A 14581-nucleotide genomic window follows, 5' to 3' on the forward strand; every position below is an offset into this window, starting at 1 on the left:
ATGTGTCCCAGTGCTAACCCCCAGAACCTGTGAATGTGAGCTTATTTGGGAAAAGTATCACATTTGCAGATGTAATTAAGGATCTCAGGATGGCATCATCCTGGAATTACAGTGGGCCCTGAATCCAATGACAACTGTACTTACAAGAGAAAGGCAGAGGGAGATTAGACAGAGGAGAAAAGCTATGTGAAGATGGAGATAGAGATTAGAGGTATGCAAGCCACGAGCCAAGGAACACCTTCTACCAGAAGCTAGAAGAGACAAGGATGGATTCTCCCCCAGAGCCTCCAGAGGGAGTCTGGCCCTGCCAATACCATGATTCGGACTTCTGGCCTCCGGAACTGTGAAAGAATAAATTTTGGTTGTTTTTAAACCATCAAGTTTATGGTAATTTCTTACAGCATTCCTAGGAAACTGATACCATGGGTTTTAGTTCTGTTTGCTCAAGGTGTGGGCAGCGGCTTTCCAAATTGGAGGGGAACTGGTGAGAGTACTTGTGGTGAACCAGCTGAAAGGAAAAGCAAACACATTCCCAGGAAGGTGTATCCTAGAAGGTACATACAGCCATGAAAAAGGGTGTGGCAAAAGGGGCATTTATAGGGGTTTACTGCTGCTCTATGCCTTTCTGGCTACACTGAAGAGGAGGATGGGCAACTCCATGAGATCCCATGATTCCTGGGTGCCTAAACTTCCCCATCCAATCAGGCAAGCAGCAGTAGGAGGGGGAGAGACGATGCAGAGGAAGTGCTAAAGGCCTTGTTAGTCATTCTCTCAGAAACAGTGTCCATAATTTTTTATAAAAACTACTGAGATACAACTGACATACAGTAAACTGCATATATAATGCACATATATAATACAATTTTATAAGTTCTGACACATAGCATTGCCACAATCAAGTTAATGAACACATCCAACACCCTCAAAAGCTTCCTGCTGCCCTTTATAATCATTCCCTCCAACTCTCCCACCTCTCATCCTCAAGCAACCACTAACCTGTAACTATAGATTAGTTAGCATTTTATAGAATTTTATATAAATGCAATCAAATAGAATGTACTCTTTTATTTATTTCTGGATTTCTTCACGGAAGTCAGCTATTCAGAGATTCATCCATGTCACTGTGTGAATCAGCAGTTCATTCCTTTTATTGCTGAGTAGTGTTGCAATATATGGATATACTACAATTTGTTGTGGTTTACCTGTTGACTAACATTGGGCTGTTTCCAGTTTTTGGCTACAACAAATAAAGGTGCCAGGAACATTAGTACAAGTCTTTGTGTGGATAAACGCTTTCATTTCTCTTGGGTAAATACCTAGGAGTGTAAAAGCTAGGTCATATGGTAGGTGTATATTTACCTTTTTAAGGAAGGCCACATTGTTTTCCAAAGTGGTTGTACCGTTTTCATTCCCACAAGCTGGGTATGTGAATTCCAGTTCCTCCACATCCTTGTCAACACTTGCTATGGTCAGTCTTTTTATTCCAACTGGATGTGAAATGGCATCTCATTGTAGTTTTTATTCTCATTTTCATAATGACTAATGATGCTGAACACTTTTCCTGTATGTTTGTCATTTTTGTATCTGTATTTTCTGAAGTGTGTGTTCAAATCTTTTGCCCATTTAAAAAATTGGGTTGGCCGGGCGTGGTGGCTCACGCCTGTAATCCTAGCACTCTGGGAGGCCGAGGTGGGCGGATCGTTTGAGCTCAGGAGTTTGAGACCAGCCTGAGCAAGAGCGAGACCCCATCTCTACTAAAAATAGAAAGAAATTATATGGACAGCTAAAAATATATAGAGAAAAAAAAAAAATTAGCCGGGCATGGTGGTGCATGCCTGTGGTCCCAGCTACTTGGGAGGCTGAGGCAGGAGGATCGCTTGAGCTCAGGAGTTTGAGGTTGCTGTGAGCTAGGCTGACGCCACGGCACTCACTCTAGCCTGGGTAACAGAGTGAGACTCTGTCTCAAAAAAAAAAAAAAAATTGGGTTGTTTTCTTATTAATGAGTTTTGAGAGTTCTTTTTTTTTTTTTTTTTTTTTTTTTTTGTTGAGACAGAGTCTCACTTTGTTGCCCAGGCTAGAGTGAGTGCCGTGGCGTCAGCTTAGCTCACAGCAACCTCAGACTCCTCGGCTTAAACGATCCTACTGCCTCGGCCTCCCAAGTAGCTGGGACTACAGGCATGCGCCACTATGCCCGGCTAATTTTTTTATATAGATTTTTAGTTGTCCATATAATGTCTTTCTATTTTTAGTAGAGACGGGGTCTCGCTCAGGCTGGTCTCGAACTCCTGACCTTGAGCGATCCACCCGCCTCGGCCTCCCAGAGTGCTAGGATTACAGGCGTGAGCCACCGCGCCCGGCCTGAGAGTTCTTTATACATTCTGAATACTGTGGTAAGAATTTAACTAAAAATTCAATTTCTTTAATAGATACAGAGCTATCAGGCATATTATAGAAGTATTTCTTCTTCTTGAGTGAACCTTCTAAATTCATAGCTCTTAAGGAATTTATCATCTAAGTTGCCAAATTTACTGCAATAAAGTTGTACATAATATCCCTGATAATCTTTTTAATATCTGATGCCACCTCTCTAATTTCTGATAGTGGCAATTTGTACCCTCTCTTTTTATTCTGATTAGTCTGGCTAAATGTTTATCAATTGTTTTAGTCTTCTCAGTGAACCACCTTTTAGTTTCTTTTATTCTTTTTATTTTTTGTCTATTTTTTTTTTGTTTATTTTTCACTAGATTTTATTTTCATTGCCACTCTGATCCAAGTCCCAGGTTTCATTGATTTTTCTCCATTGTTTTTTCCATTTTGTATTTTACTGACTTCTACTCGGATTTTTATTTTTTCATTTCTTCTGTTTAATTTGTATTTAATTTGCTCGTCTTATTCCAGTTTAAGTTTGAAGGTGATGTCACTGATTTGAGACTTTTTCTAATACAGGCATTTTCCCCTCTCAGTGCAGCATTAGCTACATCCCACAAATTTCGATAATTTGCATTTCCATTTAATTAAATTATTTCTAATTTCCCTTTTAATTTTGTGTTTAATCCGTGGGTTATTTATAAGTGTGTCATTTAGTTTCCAAATATTTTGGAATTTTCTAGATATGTTATAGATTTTACTTTAATGATTCTACTATGTTTAAAAACATACTTTGTATGACTTGGAACCTTTTAAATATACTGAGACATTTAAAGGCTTAGAATATGGTCTATCTTGTTAAAAGTTCCTTGTGCACTTGAAAAGAATGTATATGTTGAACAGGCTGTTTTTATAAATGTCAGTTAGGTCAAATTGATTGATAGCATTGTTCAAGACTTCTACAAACTTACTGATTTTCTGTCTACCTGTCCTATCAATTATTAGGAAAAGAATGTTGAAATCTCCAAATAAAATTGTGGATTTGTCTATTTCTCCTTACAGTTCTATTATTTTTGTGTCATGTATTTTAAAGCTCTCTTAAAAGGTGCATGAATGTTTAAGACTATTGTCTTCATGATGAATTCATCATTATTATGAAATAACCCTCTTTATCCCTGGTAATGTTCTTTGCTCTAAAATCTACTTTGATATTAATATAGCTTTTCCAGCTCTATTAGTATAAACATGGCATATCTTTTCCCATTTTTTTACTTTTTATTTTTTCTTTTTATTTAAAGTGGGATTCTTGTAGACTGCATAGTTGCTTCTTGCTTCTTTATCCACTCTAACAATCTCTGCCTTTTAATTGAGTTTAGACCATTTACATTTTCTTTTTTTGATACAAGAGTCTTACTCTGTCACCCAGGTTAGAGTGCAGTGGTGTCATCATAGCTCACTGCAACCTCAAACCCCTGGGCTCAAGCAATCCTCCTGCCTCAGCTTCCCAAGTAGCTGGGACTATAGGCATGCACTACCACACCTGGCTAATTATTGTATTTTTTTGTAGAGATGGGGTCTTGCTCTTGCTTGGGCTGATCTAGAACTCCTGGACTCAAGCAGTCCTCCTGCCTCGGCCCCCCAAAGTGCTAGGATTACAGGTATGAGTGACCTCATCCAGCTGGACCATTTACATTTAATGCATAATTGATATGATGAGGTTTAAATATATCATCTTTTTTGTTTGTTTTTGTAGAGATGGGGTTGCACTATGTTGTCCAGGCTGGTCTCAAACTCCTGGCCTCAAGCAAATATATCACCTTGATACTTGTTTTCTGTTTGTCTCATCTGTTCTTTGTTCTCTTTTCTTCATTTTCTGCCTTCTTTTGGGTTGAGTATTTTTTATAATTCTATTTTATCTCCTTTCTTGGCTTTTTAGTTATAACTCTTTCTTGTGTTATTTTAATGGTTCTTTTTATCTTCAACTTACCAGTCTATCTTCAAGTAATATTATATCACTCCACATACAGTGTAAGACCTTATAATAGCACATTTCCAGTTCTCTCCTCCTGGTCTTTTTGTTGTTATTGTCATATATTTTACTTCTACACATGTCATAAACCTTACAATACATTGTCACTATTTTGCTTTAAAAAGTCAATTATGTTTTAAAGGGATTTAAATAACAAAAAAAAAATCTTTCTATTTATCTATGTAGTTACCATTTCCAGTGTTCTTCATTCCTTTGTGTAGATCCAAGTTTCTATCTGGTATCACTTTTCTTTCTGCTTTAAGAATTTCCTTTACATTTCTTATCTGCTGATAATTAATTCTTTCATATTTTGTATGTTAGAAAAATATCTTTATTTCATCTTTTTTTTTTGAGACAGGGTCTTCCTCTATCACCCCGGGTAGAGTGCAGTGGCACAATCATAGCTCGCTGCAGTCTCAAACTCCTGAGCTCAAGTGATCCTCCTGCCTTAGCCTCCCGAGTAGCTGGGACTACAGGCGTGCATTACCACAACCAGCTAATTTTTCTTTTTCTTTTTTTTTTTTTGTTGAGATGGGGTCACACTGTGTTGCTTAGGCTGGTCTCAAATTCCTGGCCTCCAGCAATCCTCCTGTCTTGGCCTCCTAAAGTGTTGGGATTATAAGTGTGAGCCACCGCGCCTGGCCTCATGTTTGTTTTTACAGATATTTTTGCTGGGTAAAAAATTCTAGGTTAAGAGTTGTTTTCTTCTCTCTCCAATACTGTAAAGATTGTGCTCCATTTTCTTCTAGCTTACAGTTTCCAACAAGAAATCTTCTCTACTCCTTATCTTTGTTTCCTTGTACATAACATGCGTTTTTCCCCCTCTGTCTATGTTTAAGATTTCCTCTTTACCACTGGTTTTAACCAACTTAATTATTATGTGCCTTGGTGTAGCTTTCTTTATGTTTCTTGGAGCTTGGAGCTCATTGAGGTTATTAGATCTGTGGGTTTACAGATTTCATAAAATCTGGAAAAACTTCAGTCATCATTTCTTCAAACATACTTTCTGTTCCCCATCCCTCCTTTTTCATTTAGATTGTCCAATTATATACATGTTAGGCTAATTGAAATTTCCCCATAGCTCACTGATACTCCATTATGTATTTACTTATTTTTAGTTGTTTTTTAATCTCTGTATTTAGGACAGTTTCTATTGCTATGTATTTTTTCTTAAGCATCTAATATGCCATTATTACTATTCAGTATAAGTTTCATCTTAGACATTGTAGTTTTCATCTCTAAAAGTTTATTTGGTGGGTCTTTTTTATTTTTAAGAGATGGAGTCTATGTTGCCCATGCTGGCTTTGAACTCCTGGGTTCAAATGATTCTCCCACCTCAGCATCGTAAGTAGCTGGGACTACAGGCATGTACCACTGCACCCAGCTATTTTGGGTCTTTTTTTAATACTTTCCACATCTCTATTCAATCTTTCCTCTTGCTTCCTGAATACATGGAATACAGTTATAATAATAACTGTTTTTATGGGGGCAATGTATTAGCTTCACTTAAAAGAAAACTCTTATAAATGATAGTCAAGTGCCATCTAGATCTTAAGGAGCTTCCATTTTTCTATTTTCAGTCAATTGGAATAGTATAAGGTTTTGGTTTTTTTCTTTCTCCCCTTTTCACTGGGCCCTTCCAACACAATGAATGAAGGAGATATCATTAATTTAAGCAGCCCATCAGTGACTGCCGCTAGACTGTTTAGTACGGAATGCCTTCCCATCATATTTTAGCCAGAACAACTGGCTATATCCCTTGCAGCAAGCACTGCAATTAATGTGACTGTCAATGTCAATAGCTTAGAATATTGCAAAAGATAAGCTAGTTGAATGCCTTGAAAGTATCATCCACTGGTCAGATGGTAAACTTTATTCAGTATTATTTACATTAATAGTTGCACTTGATTGCAGTCTGTGAGGCTGTAGCATTCATGTATAGGCCTTGGCGAGCCTATTTCTGTGATGTGGCAGCAGAGATAGAACACTATGCATTAAAAGCACTTTTTTTGGTAATAAGTTTAATCCCCAACCCCAGGAGGAAAGCCGATTAAGTTGTGTTATCTGTGTCATCAACTTATTCTAGTACCTCAGTGTTTACTCCTGTTACCTGTATATCTTCTGAAAAGAAATAGCTCTTATTAATGCTTTTTTGTTTTCCACCGAGTATACATACACTACTGAATAAGTGTAGGAGTTTTATGTTTACCATTTGAGTCTTGCAACAATAAAGATATTTTGAATATCAGTCGTGATGGTAATTTCTCTATAAAAGATCCTTAAATGGAACATTGTTTTTGAGATCTAACTCCCCACCTTCACAAAAATGGCCAAACTGCAATAAAAATTATGGCATATCGAAAATAATAACAATGTTCAAGGCCATGAGTTTGAGACCAGCCTGAGACCCTATCTCTACAAAAAATAGAAAAATTAGCCAGGTGTAGTCCCAGCTACTGAGCTAAGAGGCTGAGGCAGGAGGATCACTTGAGTCCAGGAGTCTGAGGTTGCAGTGAGCTATGATGCCGCTGCTGCATTTTAGCCCCGGGGAACAGAGCAAGATCCTGTCTCCATAAAAAAAAGAAAAGAAAAAAAGTAATAACAATAAGTCTTTTAATGTCTTTGTCTACTATCTGTTGTGTCACTTCTGGATTAGGTTATGATTAAGTTTTCTCTTTATTTTCTCCTGCTTCTTAGCAAGCCTGTTAATTTTTGATTGGAAGAAAGGCATTGTAAATATTATCTTGGTAGGTGCTGGATATTTTTGTATTCCTATAAATAATTTTGAACTTTGTTCTGTCATGCTGTTGAATCACTTGGAAATACTTTGATCCTTTTGGATCTTGCTTCTGTTTTTAAGCTTTATTAGACAAAACCAGAGGAGTGTTTATTGTACGTTAATTTTTTTCTCCATTCCCAAGGCAAGACTCTTCTTAGTTTTCTGCCTAATGCTCCATACATTATGAGGGTGTTTTTCCACTGATAGATAGGAACAGTTACTATTCCTGCCCCTGTATAAGCTCCACATATTGTTCCCTCTAATCTGAATGGCTCTTTACCTGGATTATTTCTCCACATGAATGATCTGATCAGTACTCAACTGAACAGTAGAGGGGTCAGACCCTCTGCAGACATACAGAATTCTCGGTGCAGCTCTCTCCTCTTTGGTACTCTGCTCTGAAAACTTTAGCTGCCCTGGTATCCCTGGATTCCCCAGCTCCAACTATTCAATTTAGGGAGACCACCAAACTTTGCCTGGATTCCTTCTCCCTGTTCCATGGCCTCCGTACTTTGTCTAGACAGTGCGCTGGGGTAATCGTCATTTTGTTCAATGAAACAAAAATCATTTGTTTTCCATCTCTCAGGAATGACTATCCCATTTGTTGCCTGATGTCCAATGTATTAAGAGCCATTGCTTCATCTTTTTTAATTTTGGGCAGGAGGGTATATCTGGTCCCTGTTACTCCAATGTGGCCAGCAGCCACTGTATGATTATTTCATTCTTAATTTCTCATTTATTCATCCTATACTTTAGTTCCAGATAAGTCAATCCTACAGACTGGAGCTAAGAGAACTAGAAAAGTGGGCTTCTAGGCCGGGCGCGGTGGCTCACGCCTGTAATCCTAGCACTCTGGGAGGCCGAGGTGGGCGGATCGTTTGAGCTCAGGAGTTCGAGACCAGCCTGAGCAAGAGCGAGACCCCATCTCTACTAAAAATAGAAAGAAATTATACAGACAGCTAAATATATATATAGAAAAAATTAGCCGGGCATGGTGGCACATGCCTGTAGTCCCAGCTACTCGGGAGGCTGAGACAGGAGGATCCCTTGAGCTCAGGAGTTTGAGGTTGCTGTGAGCTAGGCTGATGCCACGGCACTCACTCTAGCCTGGGCAAAAGAGTGAGACTCTGTCTCAAAAAAAAAAAAAAAAAAGAAAAGTGGGCTTCAGTTAGACTACTACTACCAGCTACACCTGGAATCTGGAAATATCAGAATTTCCTAGCTATGATTTCCCTCTACTCATTAGAGGAGACTACCACAAAACCAGCCAAAGCTATTTGACATCCTTAAGAGTAGAGACCCCAGCTAGTGAAAGTCTATTTGCCTTTGCTTTGTTGGTATAAAAAAAGAAAGGCTATTTTTTTTTTTTTTAAGAAAGGCTATTTTTTAAAAAAGAAACTCTAGATCTCCTACATCCAAAAAGGTAAACAGAAAAAATGTATTTTTCATTAGTCAAAACTAAACATAAGAATCCTACCACATCACCCCATTATGATAGTAGCTATGTGCTTGGCACTTTACATAATCTTATTCAAAATTCATAACAATTATTTTTATTTAAGAGACAAGATCTCACTCCGTTGCCCAGGCTGAAGTGCAGTGACCCAAACATAGCTCACTGCAACCTCAAATTTCTGAGCTCAACTGATCCTCCATTCTCAGCCTCCCAAGTAGACAGGACTACAGGTGTGTGCCACTACGCCCAGCTGATTTTTAGAAGAATGTTTTGTAGAGACAGGGTCTTGCTATGTTGTTGCCCAGGCTGGCTTCGAACTCTTGGCCTTAAGCAATCTTCCTGTCTCAGCCTCCCAAAGTGCTGGGATTATAGGCATGGGCCACCATGCCTGGCCTCACAACAATCATTTTAGATATGCCTCATTCCTATTTTACTGATAAAGAAACTGAGGCTTAGAAAGGTTAAGTAACTGCCACAATAATGCCAACAACTAGTTAGTGACAAAATGGAATTTAGGCAATGTCTAACCATGCCCTTAACTTCTATGTAATAGTATGTTCTATAAAGTTTTTCTGAACCACAGACTTCCTTGCTGAGAGGCTAACCTCAGATCGTGCAGTCTAAAACACTGGCACCTACCCACCCTGAATTCAGGATCCCCACATACCAAAATGGAAGGTTTCTACCAAATTACCAATTATTAGTTTACACTTACCTGCTTCACCTCACATGAGCAGTGGTGAAGAAATCGGTGCTGGGTGACCTCATGAAATACTTTGTGCAGTTTGGTCCCAAACTCCTGTGTGTCAGCTGCCTACAATGAACCAGAGATCAAACATGCTGAGTTCCAGTACTAGAACGCAAAGGAGAAGTATTCACAGAAGTTTATATGGGGAGAGGATGAGGCAGACAGGAAGGCAAACCACTGGTATTGCTCACATGGTGTCAGGGGTTTCCTTTGTTTCTATGAAGGCAGGAGAGGAAAAGAGAAGGCCTGGGATACTGGGCATGAGTTAGGTGGTTGTGGCTCCTATATGTCTTCCCACTTCCATCACCTAAGCAAGATCCTTCAGACAAGGTCTTTGTTCTCTTATCTCTGTAGGAGATAAATACCCCAGAGATCCGTCTATTTATGAAGGGGTTATGTAAACTACTCTTCTGTAAAACAAGTTTCCAAGAGAGCAGAGGTCCACTGAACAACTGAGGCTGATATGAGAACTTTTCCTCAGATAAGCCTTTTAGGGAGAGGGACAAAAGAACACAGTTTGCACCCACAGGGAATGGGTCATAGCCTTCTACTTTTTAATACAGAATTGTAGGATATTAGAGTTAACAGGGACGAGAATAATCACCTAATGCAACACACTAATTTTATGTGAGAAATTTTAGATGAGAAAATTTAAATTCCAAAAGGAGAAGTGACTCTCCCAAGATCTCATAGCTATTTAGTACAAAAGTTAGGGCTTTAATGCATCCCTTCAAATTCCCAATAGAGTTCTTCTCTCTACCCTGTGCTAGCCCCATGACCTGGAAAGCTGAAGCTCTGACAAAATGCACTAGCTTATAAAGGTGTTAAACTCTTTTATCTGTAACTCCATCTATAGAAATTTATTCTAGGAAATAATTCAAAAGAAGATATCATATAAAGGTATTGCTGAAACACTATGTATATCAAAAAACACACTGTAAACAATTTAAATGTCTAACAGGAATGTTTTATTAAATTAGATAAAAAATACTATAGTGGAATATTAGTTAACTGAAACAAAATTCTAAAACTGTTGAAACAGGGAAAAATGTCAAATTATATAAGAAAATAGAATGCTTTGGTTATAATTATGTATGGGATAAGCAAAAATTTTAAATGGTGATAAAATTTATTAGCTATTATTTCAAGTTGTGTGTATGTGTTATACTATCTTTCCAGAAAAAAAAAAGAACAAAAAACTAAAGCAAGAGACATGAAACTAATGTGTTCCCCATTGATAATATTAATACCAGTTGGTCAGCAGACATTCCTAAAAGGAAGAAAAGAAGCTGACATTGAGAACCTATCATATGCCTCATACTTTCCCACTGTCTTATTCCTTTTTGGCTGCTACAAAAATTGCCATAGGCTGGGTGGGTTATAAACAATGAAAATTTATTTCTTACAGTCCTGGAGGCTGGGAGTCTGAGATCAAGGTGCCAGCACGGTCGGGGGTCGGGTTCTGGTGAAGGCCCTCTTCTGGGTTGCAGACTGCCTACTTCTCCTCGTGTCCTCACGTGGCAGAGAGGCAAGGGTCTCTCTTGGGCCTCTTTTATAAGAGCACTAACCCCATTCATGAGGGTGGACCCTAATGACCTAATCATCTCCCAAAGGCCCCAAGCCTCCTAATACCTTGGGGCTGGGGTTAGGATTTCAACATATGAATTTTGGGGAGATACAAACATTCAGACCATAGCACGCATGTAGTCCTCACACTCATAATAATGCTGTGAGGTACTATTAATATTATTTTTTCCAATTTGTAGGTGGGGCTTAGAGAAGTTAAATACAGGCATAAGTCCACATAGCTAGTAAGTAAATGAGTCAGGATTTGAACCTAAGCCTCTCATTCCAAGACTCTTTACACCATTCTATATCGTCACATACTTAAGGTTGCTCAGTTATTTCCAATGTATTCTATCACGATGAGGTAGCAGAGCATTGTCCAACAAGGAATTGGAAATCACTGATCTAATCCTAGCTTTCATCTTAACTAGCTATGTGACCTAAGGGAAGTAGAAATCTTCAATAACTTGTTTTCTCATTTATAAAATAGTATACACACTACTATTCATTCAACAAATTATTTCTTGAAACATTTAGGCCTGGTACTATGTAGGATCACAGTACGAGCAAATAAAATAATGTTTCTAAAAGCACAGTGCATGTTACAAAGGCAGTGGGCACTTCAGCATCCCCAACCCCCTGCTAACCTGAAGGGCCTGGAGACACATCGTTCGGAAGCTGCCGCAGGTGCTGCCAGTCACTACACTCATGATGGAATTCACAGCCACCGCGAGTGAGGCCTGCAGTTTCTGATGAGCCTGGACACATAACACATGAGAGGAGACTGCACTAATGCCAAGCTGCTGGCTCAGAGAATCCCAAAGGGCCCAAAGATTTCAGGCAGGGCAGGATTTCAACAATTCTTCCCTTCTATCAACAATACATACTGAGATCATGACACATCTTTACATCATGACACTTAGGGATTAAAACAAATTTTTAAAATGTTCTCTCCTTTCATAGAGATGACTTATTGACATAGACACATTCAGAAAAGACAAGCAAGGAGACATTGATCAATAAAACAGATACATTATTTTTTAAAAAACGCTTTAAGTTTTGCTTTCTTAATGTGGTTGTTTTTTCCCTGAATAAGGGGCCATATGAAGGGAGAAATGTGTTACCAAAAGTACACAGGATGAATGAATTCAGAAATTCAAGTAAAAAGAGAAAGTGGTACTATAAAGAATTAGGAAAATGAGAGAAGAATGTAAGATTTAGTGACACAGCAGCTCCAGAAGTATGTGTGGGAAGAGGAGATATACAGATGAGGGAGACGTGCTTTATCAGTCATTTTTCTCTATTAGCTATTTCCCTATTTACTCAAACCCACCTACTAGGAGGTAAGACTAAGTAAGCTGGTTACAGTGGCCCACCTCACTTAAAGCTTGAGTTCCTAGGCTAGATGAAGTTTTACAAGATCACCCCAGGTAACAGAAGAGGAAAGGAAGGGGCATTAAGGGAGGAAGCGCTCTTAGGCCCTGCCTGCTATATACTATCTTTTTCTTAGAGAGTAGGAGAAAGGAGGCTGTGAATTTCTTATTACCTTGGCAGCCTGGTGATGCTGCTCCAAGACCTGGTCCACAGTGAGCTGGATGGAATCTTGTACTACACTGTGGCTCTCCATGAGGATGGCACCGAGATGAGTAGTGAGCAAAGTCTGGACTCCTACAGGGAGGAAGAATGTCAGTAAACCATGAGTGAGGGCGGCTCCTTCAAGACTGCATGTGCTCTGAGTCAGAGCTGGGAATGGGAAAGACGCCTCTTGGAAGAAAAGGCCATTACCTGTCCACAAATAATTACTTTTTAAAGACAAAACCTCCCAGCAACTAACAAACCCACCCAATTCTCACTTATAAATGAAAGAAAGCTCAGGAAAATTAAAGAGAGGAATGACATTATTTTTGAAGAAACAAATGACGGATCCCATCGGAAATATATATTAACACCACATACTAGAAACAACGATACTGGTGACTGCCAGAGGAGAGGAGAAAGAGGGAGAGAGAAGCTCTGGAGAGTGTGTCTAACCCCACTCCATTCCTACTGAGCATCACTGTTGTGGGGATTCTTCCAGATGTGCTGTGGTAAAGAAAAGGTTAAAACTCACAAAGATGACTCTGAGAACCCCTCGCTTGCATAAGGTCCTTTTGAATGGAAGATTCTCTCTCTTTCAGAAAAGTTAACATGTGAGAGCAACGGGCAAAAATATGTCTTCAAACAACAGGCTACCATTTAATGATCCTGCTGCAGCAGACACAGGAAGCCAAGTTCACTTGACAGGCCACCTGGAGAAAATGCTTCTTCATCGTGCTTTGTGTTTTCAGTGTTGTTCTACTCTCTCCTGGATAGTCTGTTCAGATACTATGGTGAAGCAGCCTAAGGCTGCCTGGCTTTTCTCAGGACTGCATTAAAAATTCAAGCCAGAAGGAACACTCTCTACCACAAGGCACCAGAATGCTTTTCTGCTAAGGAAGGTAATATGGGGTAAGTTCAAAAGGAGGCTAGAGCTAGAATAAGGAGAACATAGATTCTAGGGTCAATTTTACCACCAATTAGTGATGGCTAAGTCGCTTCACTTTTCTTACTTCAGGAAACGGCTTTATATCACCTGCTTCATAGGTATGTTGTGCACATAAACTGGGATGATTTACATGAAGTGTTTTGAAATGTACACTGCATTATTCAATGGAAAAATATTGATATTGCTGTGATGACTGATATCTGGATTACTATTTTCCATAGTTTGGTCCTAAAAATAGCTTCAAGAAATCAGACCCCCCCCCCCTTTTTTTTTTTTGAGACAATCTCATTCTGTTGCCCAGGCCAGAGTGCTGTGGCATCAGCCTAGCTCACAGCAACCTCAAACTCCTGGGCTTAAGTGATCCTCCTGCCTCAGCCTCCCAAGTGCCACCATGCCCGGCTAATTTTTTCTATATATTTTTAGTTGTCCAGCTAATTTTCTTTCTATTGTTAGCAGAGGTGGGGTCTCACTCTTGCTCAGGCTGGTCTTGAACTCCTGACCTCGAGCGATTCTCCCACCTCGGCCTCCCAGAGTGCTAGGATTACAGGCGTGAGCCACCGCACCCAGCCCAGACCCCTTTTGATAGCAGACATTAAATTAAAAAACCAAAGTTCACCCCTAAAACTGCTGATACCACCAGATGCTTTTGACATTAAATAATGAGTTAATCATAGAAAAGTTACCATGACAAGGTAGGCAGAAGGCCAATTATATAATTTTTTTTAAAGATACATGGAAACAGATTGTAATTTTTCACAATCTGTTTCCTAAAAGAAGGAGCCTGGAAAAAGCTTTCAAGAATATGAGAAGGAAGAGGGGGGAGGAGAAGATAAAATCACCACTCTGTCCATATCTACCTCCCTCACTGCACATCCTCTTCAGAGGCTAGTCCTAAACTACCAGATGTGTGAAATTTGAAAAGATACTCTGTTTACTAATTCAGTGATGAATTTCTTTTTAATCCAACACTGAGTACAAGTACTGGGATACTGCAGGCCTTCAGAGTCAAGCTAAACAGAAGTGTATAAATTATCATGGTACTGTAAGAATAATAAGTAACACTGGTTTCTGAGGAATTTGAGCTCTCATGACACGTTCAGTAGCACCCAGAA

General features: G+C 39.2%; 1 protein-coding gene across 1 annotated transcript in view; it reads right to left on the reverse strand.

Moving 5' to 3' along the window:
- Positions 1–14581, reverse strand: part of TOP6BL (TOP6B like initiator of meiotic double strand breaks) — a 66568-nt gene that overhangs the window by 8792 nt on the left and 43195 nt on the right. Inside the window, exons 9-11 of the mRNA XM_069470348.1 lie at positions 12492–12613; positions 11593–11703; positions 9347–9445 (exon numbers count right to left, since the gene is read on the reverse strand). Coding sequence (XP_069326449.1) covers positions 9347–9445; positions 11593–11703; positions 12492–12613 — 332 coding nt within the window. The remainder of the gene's footprint in view (positions 1–9346; positions 9446–11592; positions 11704–12491; positions 12614–14581) is intronic.

Source organism: Eulemur rufifrons, chromosome 6, assembly GCF_041146395.1.
Source record: "Eulemur rufifrons isolate Redbay chromosome 6, OSU_ERuf_1, whole genome shotgun sequence".
Classification (NCBI taxonomy): Eukaryota; Metazoa; Chordata; class Mammalia; order Primates; family Lemuridae; genus Eulemur; species Eulemur rufifrons.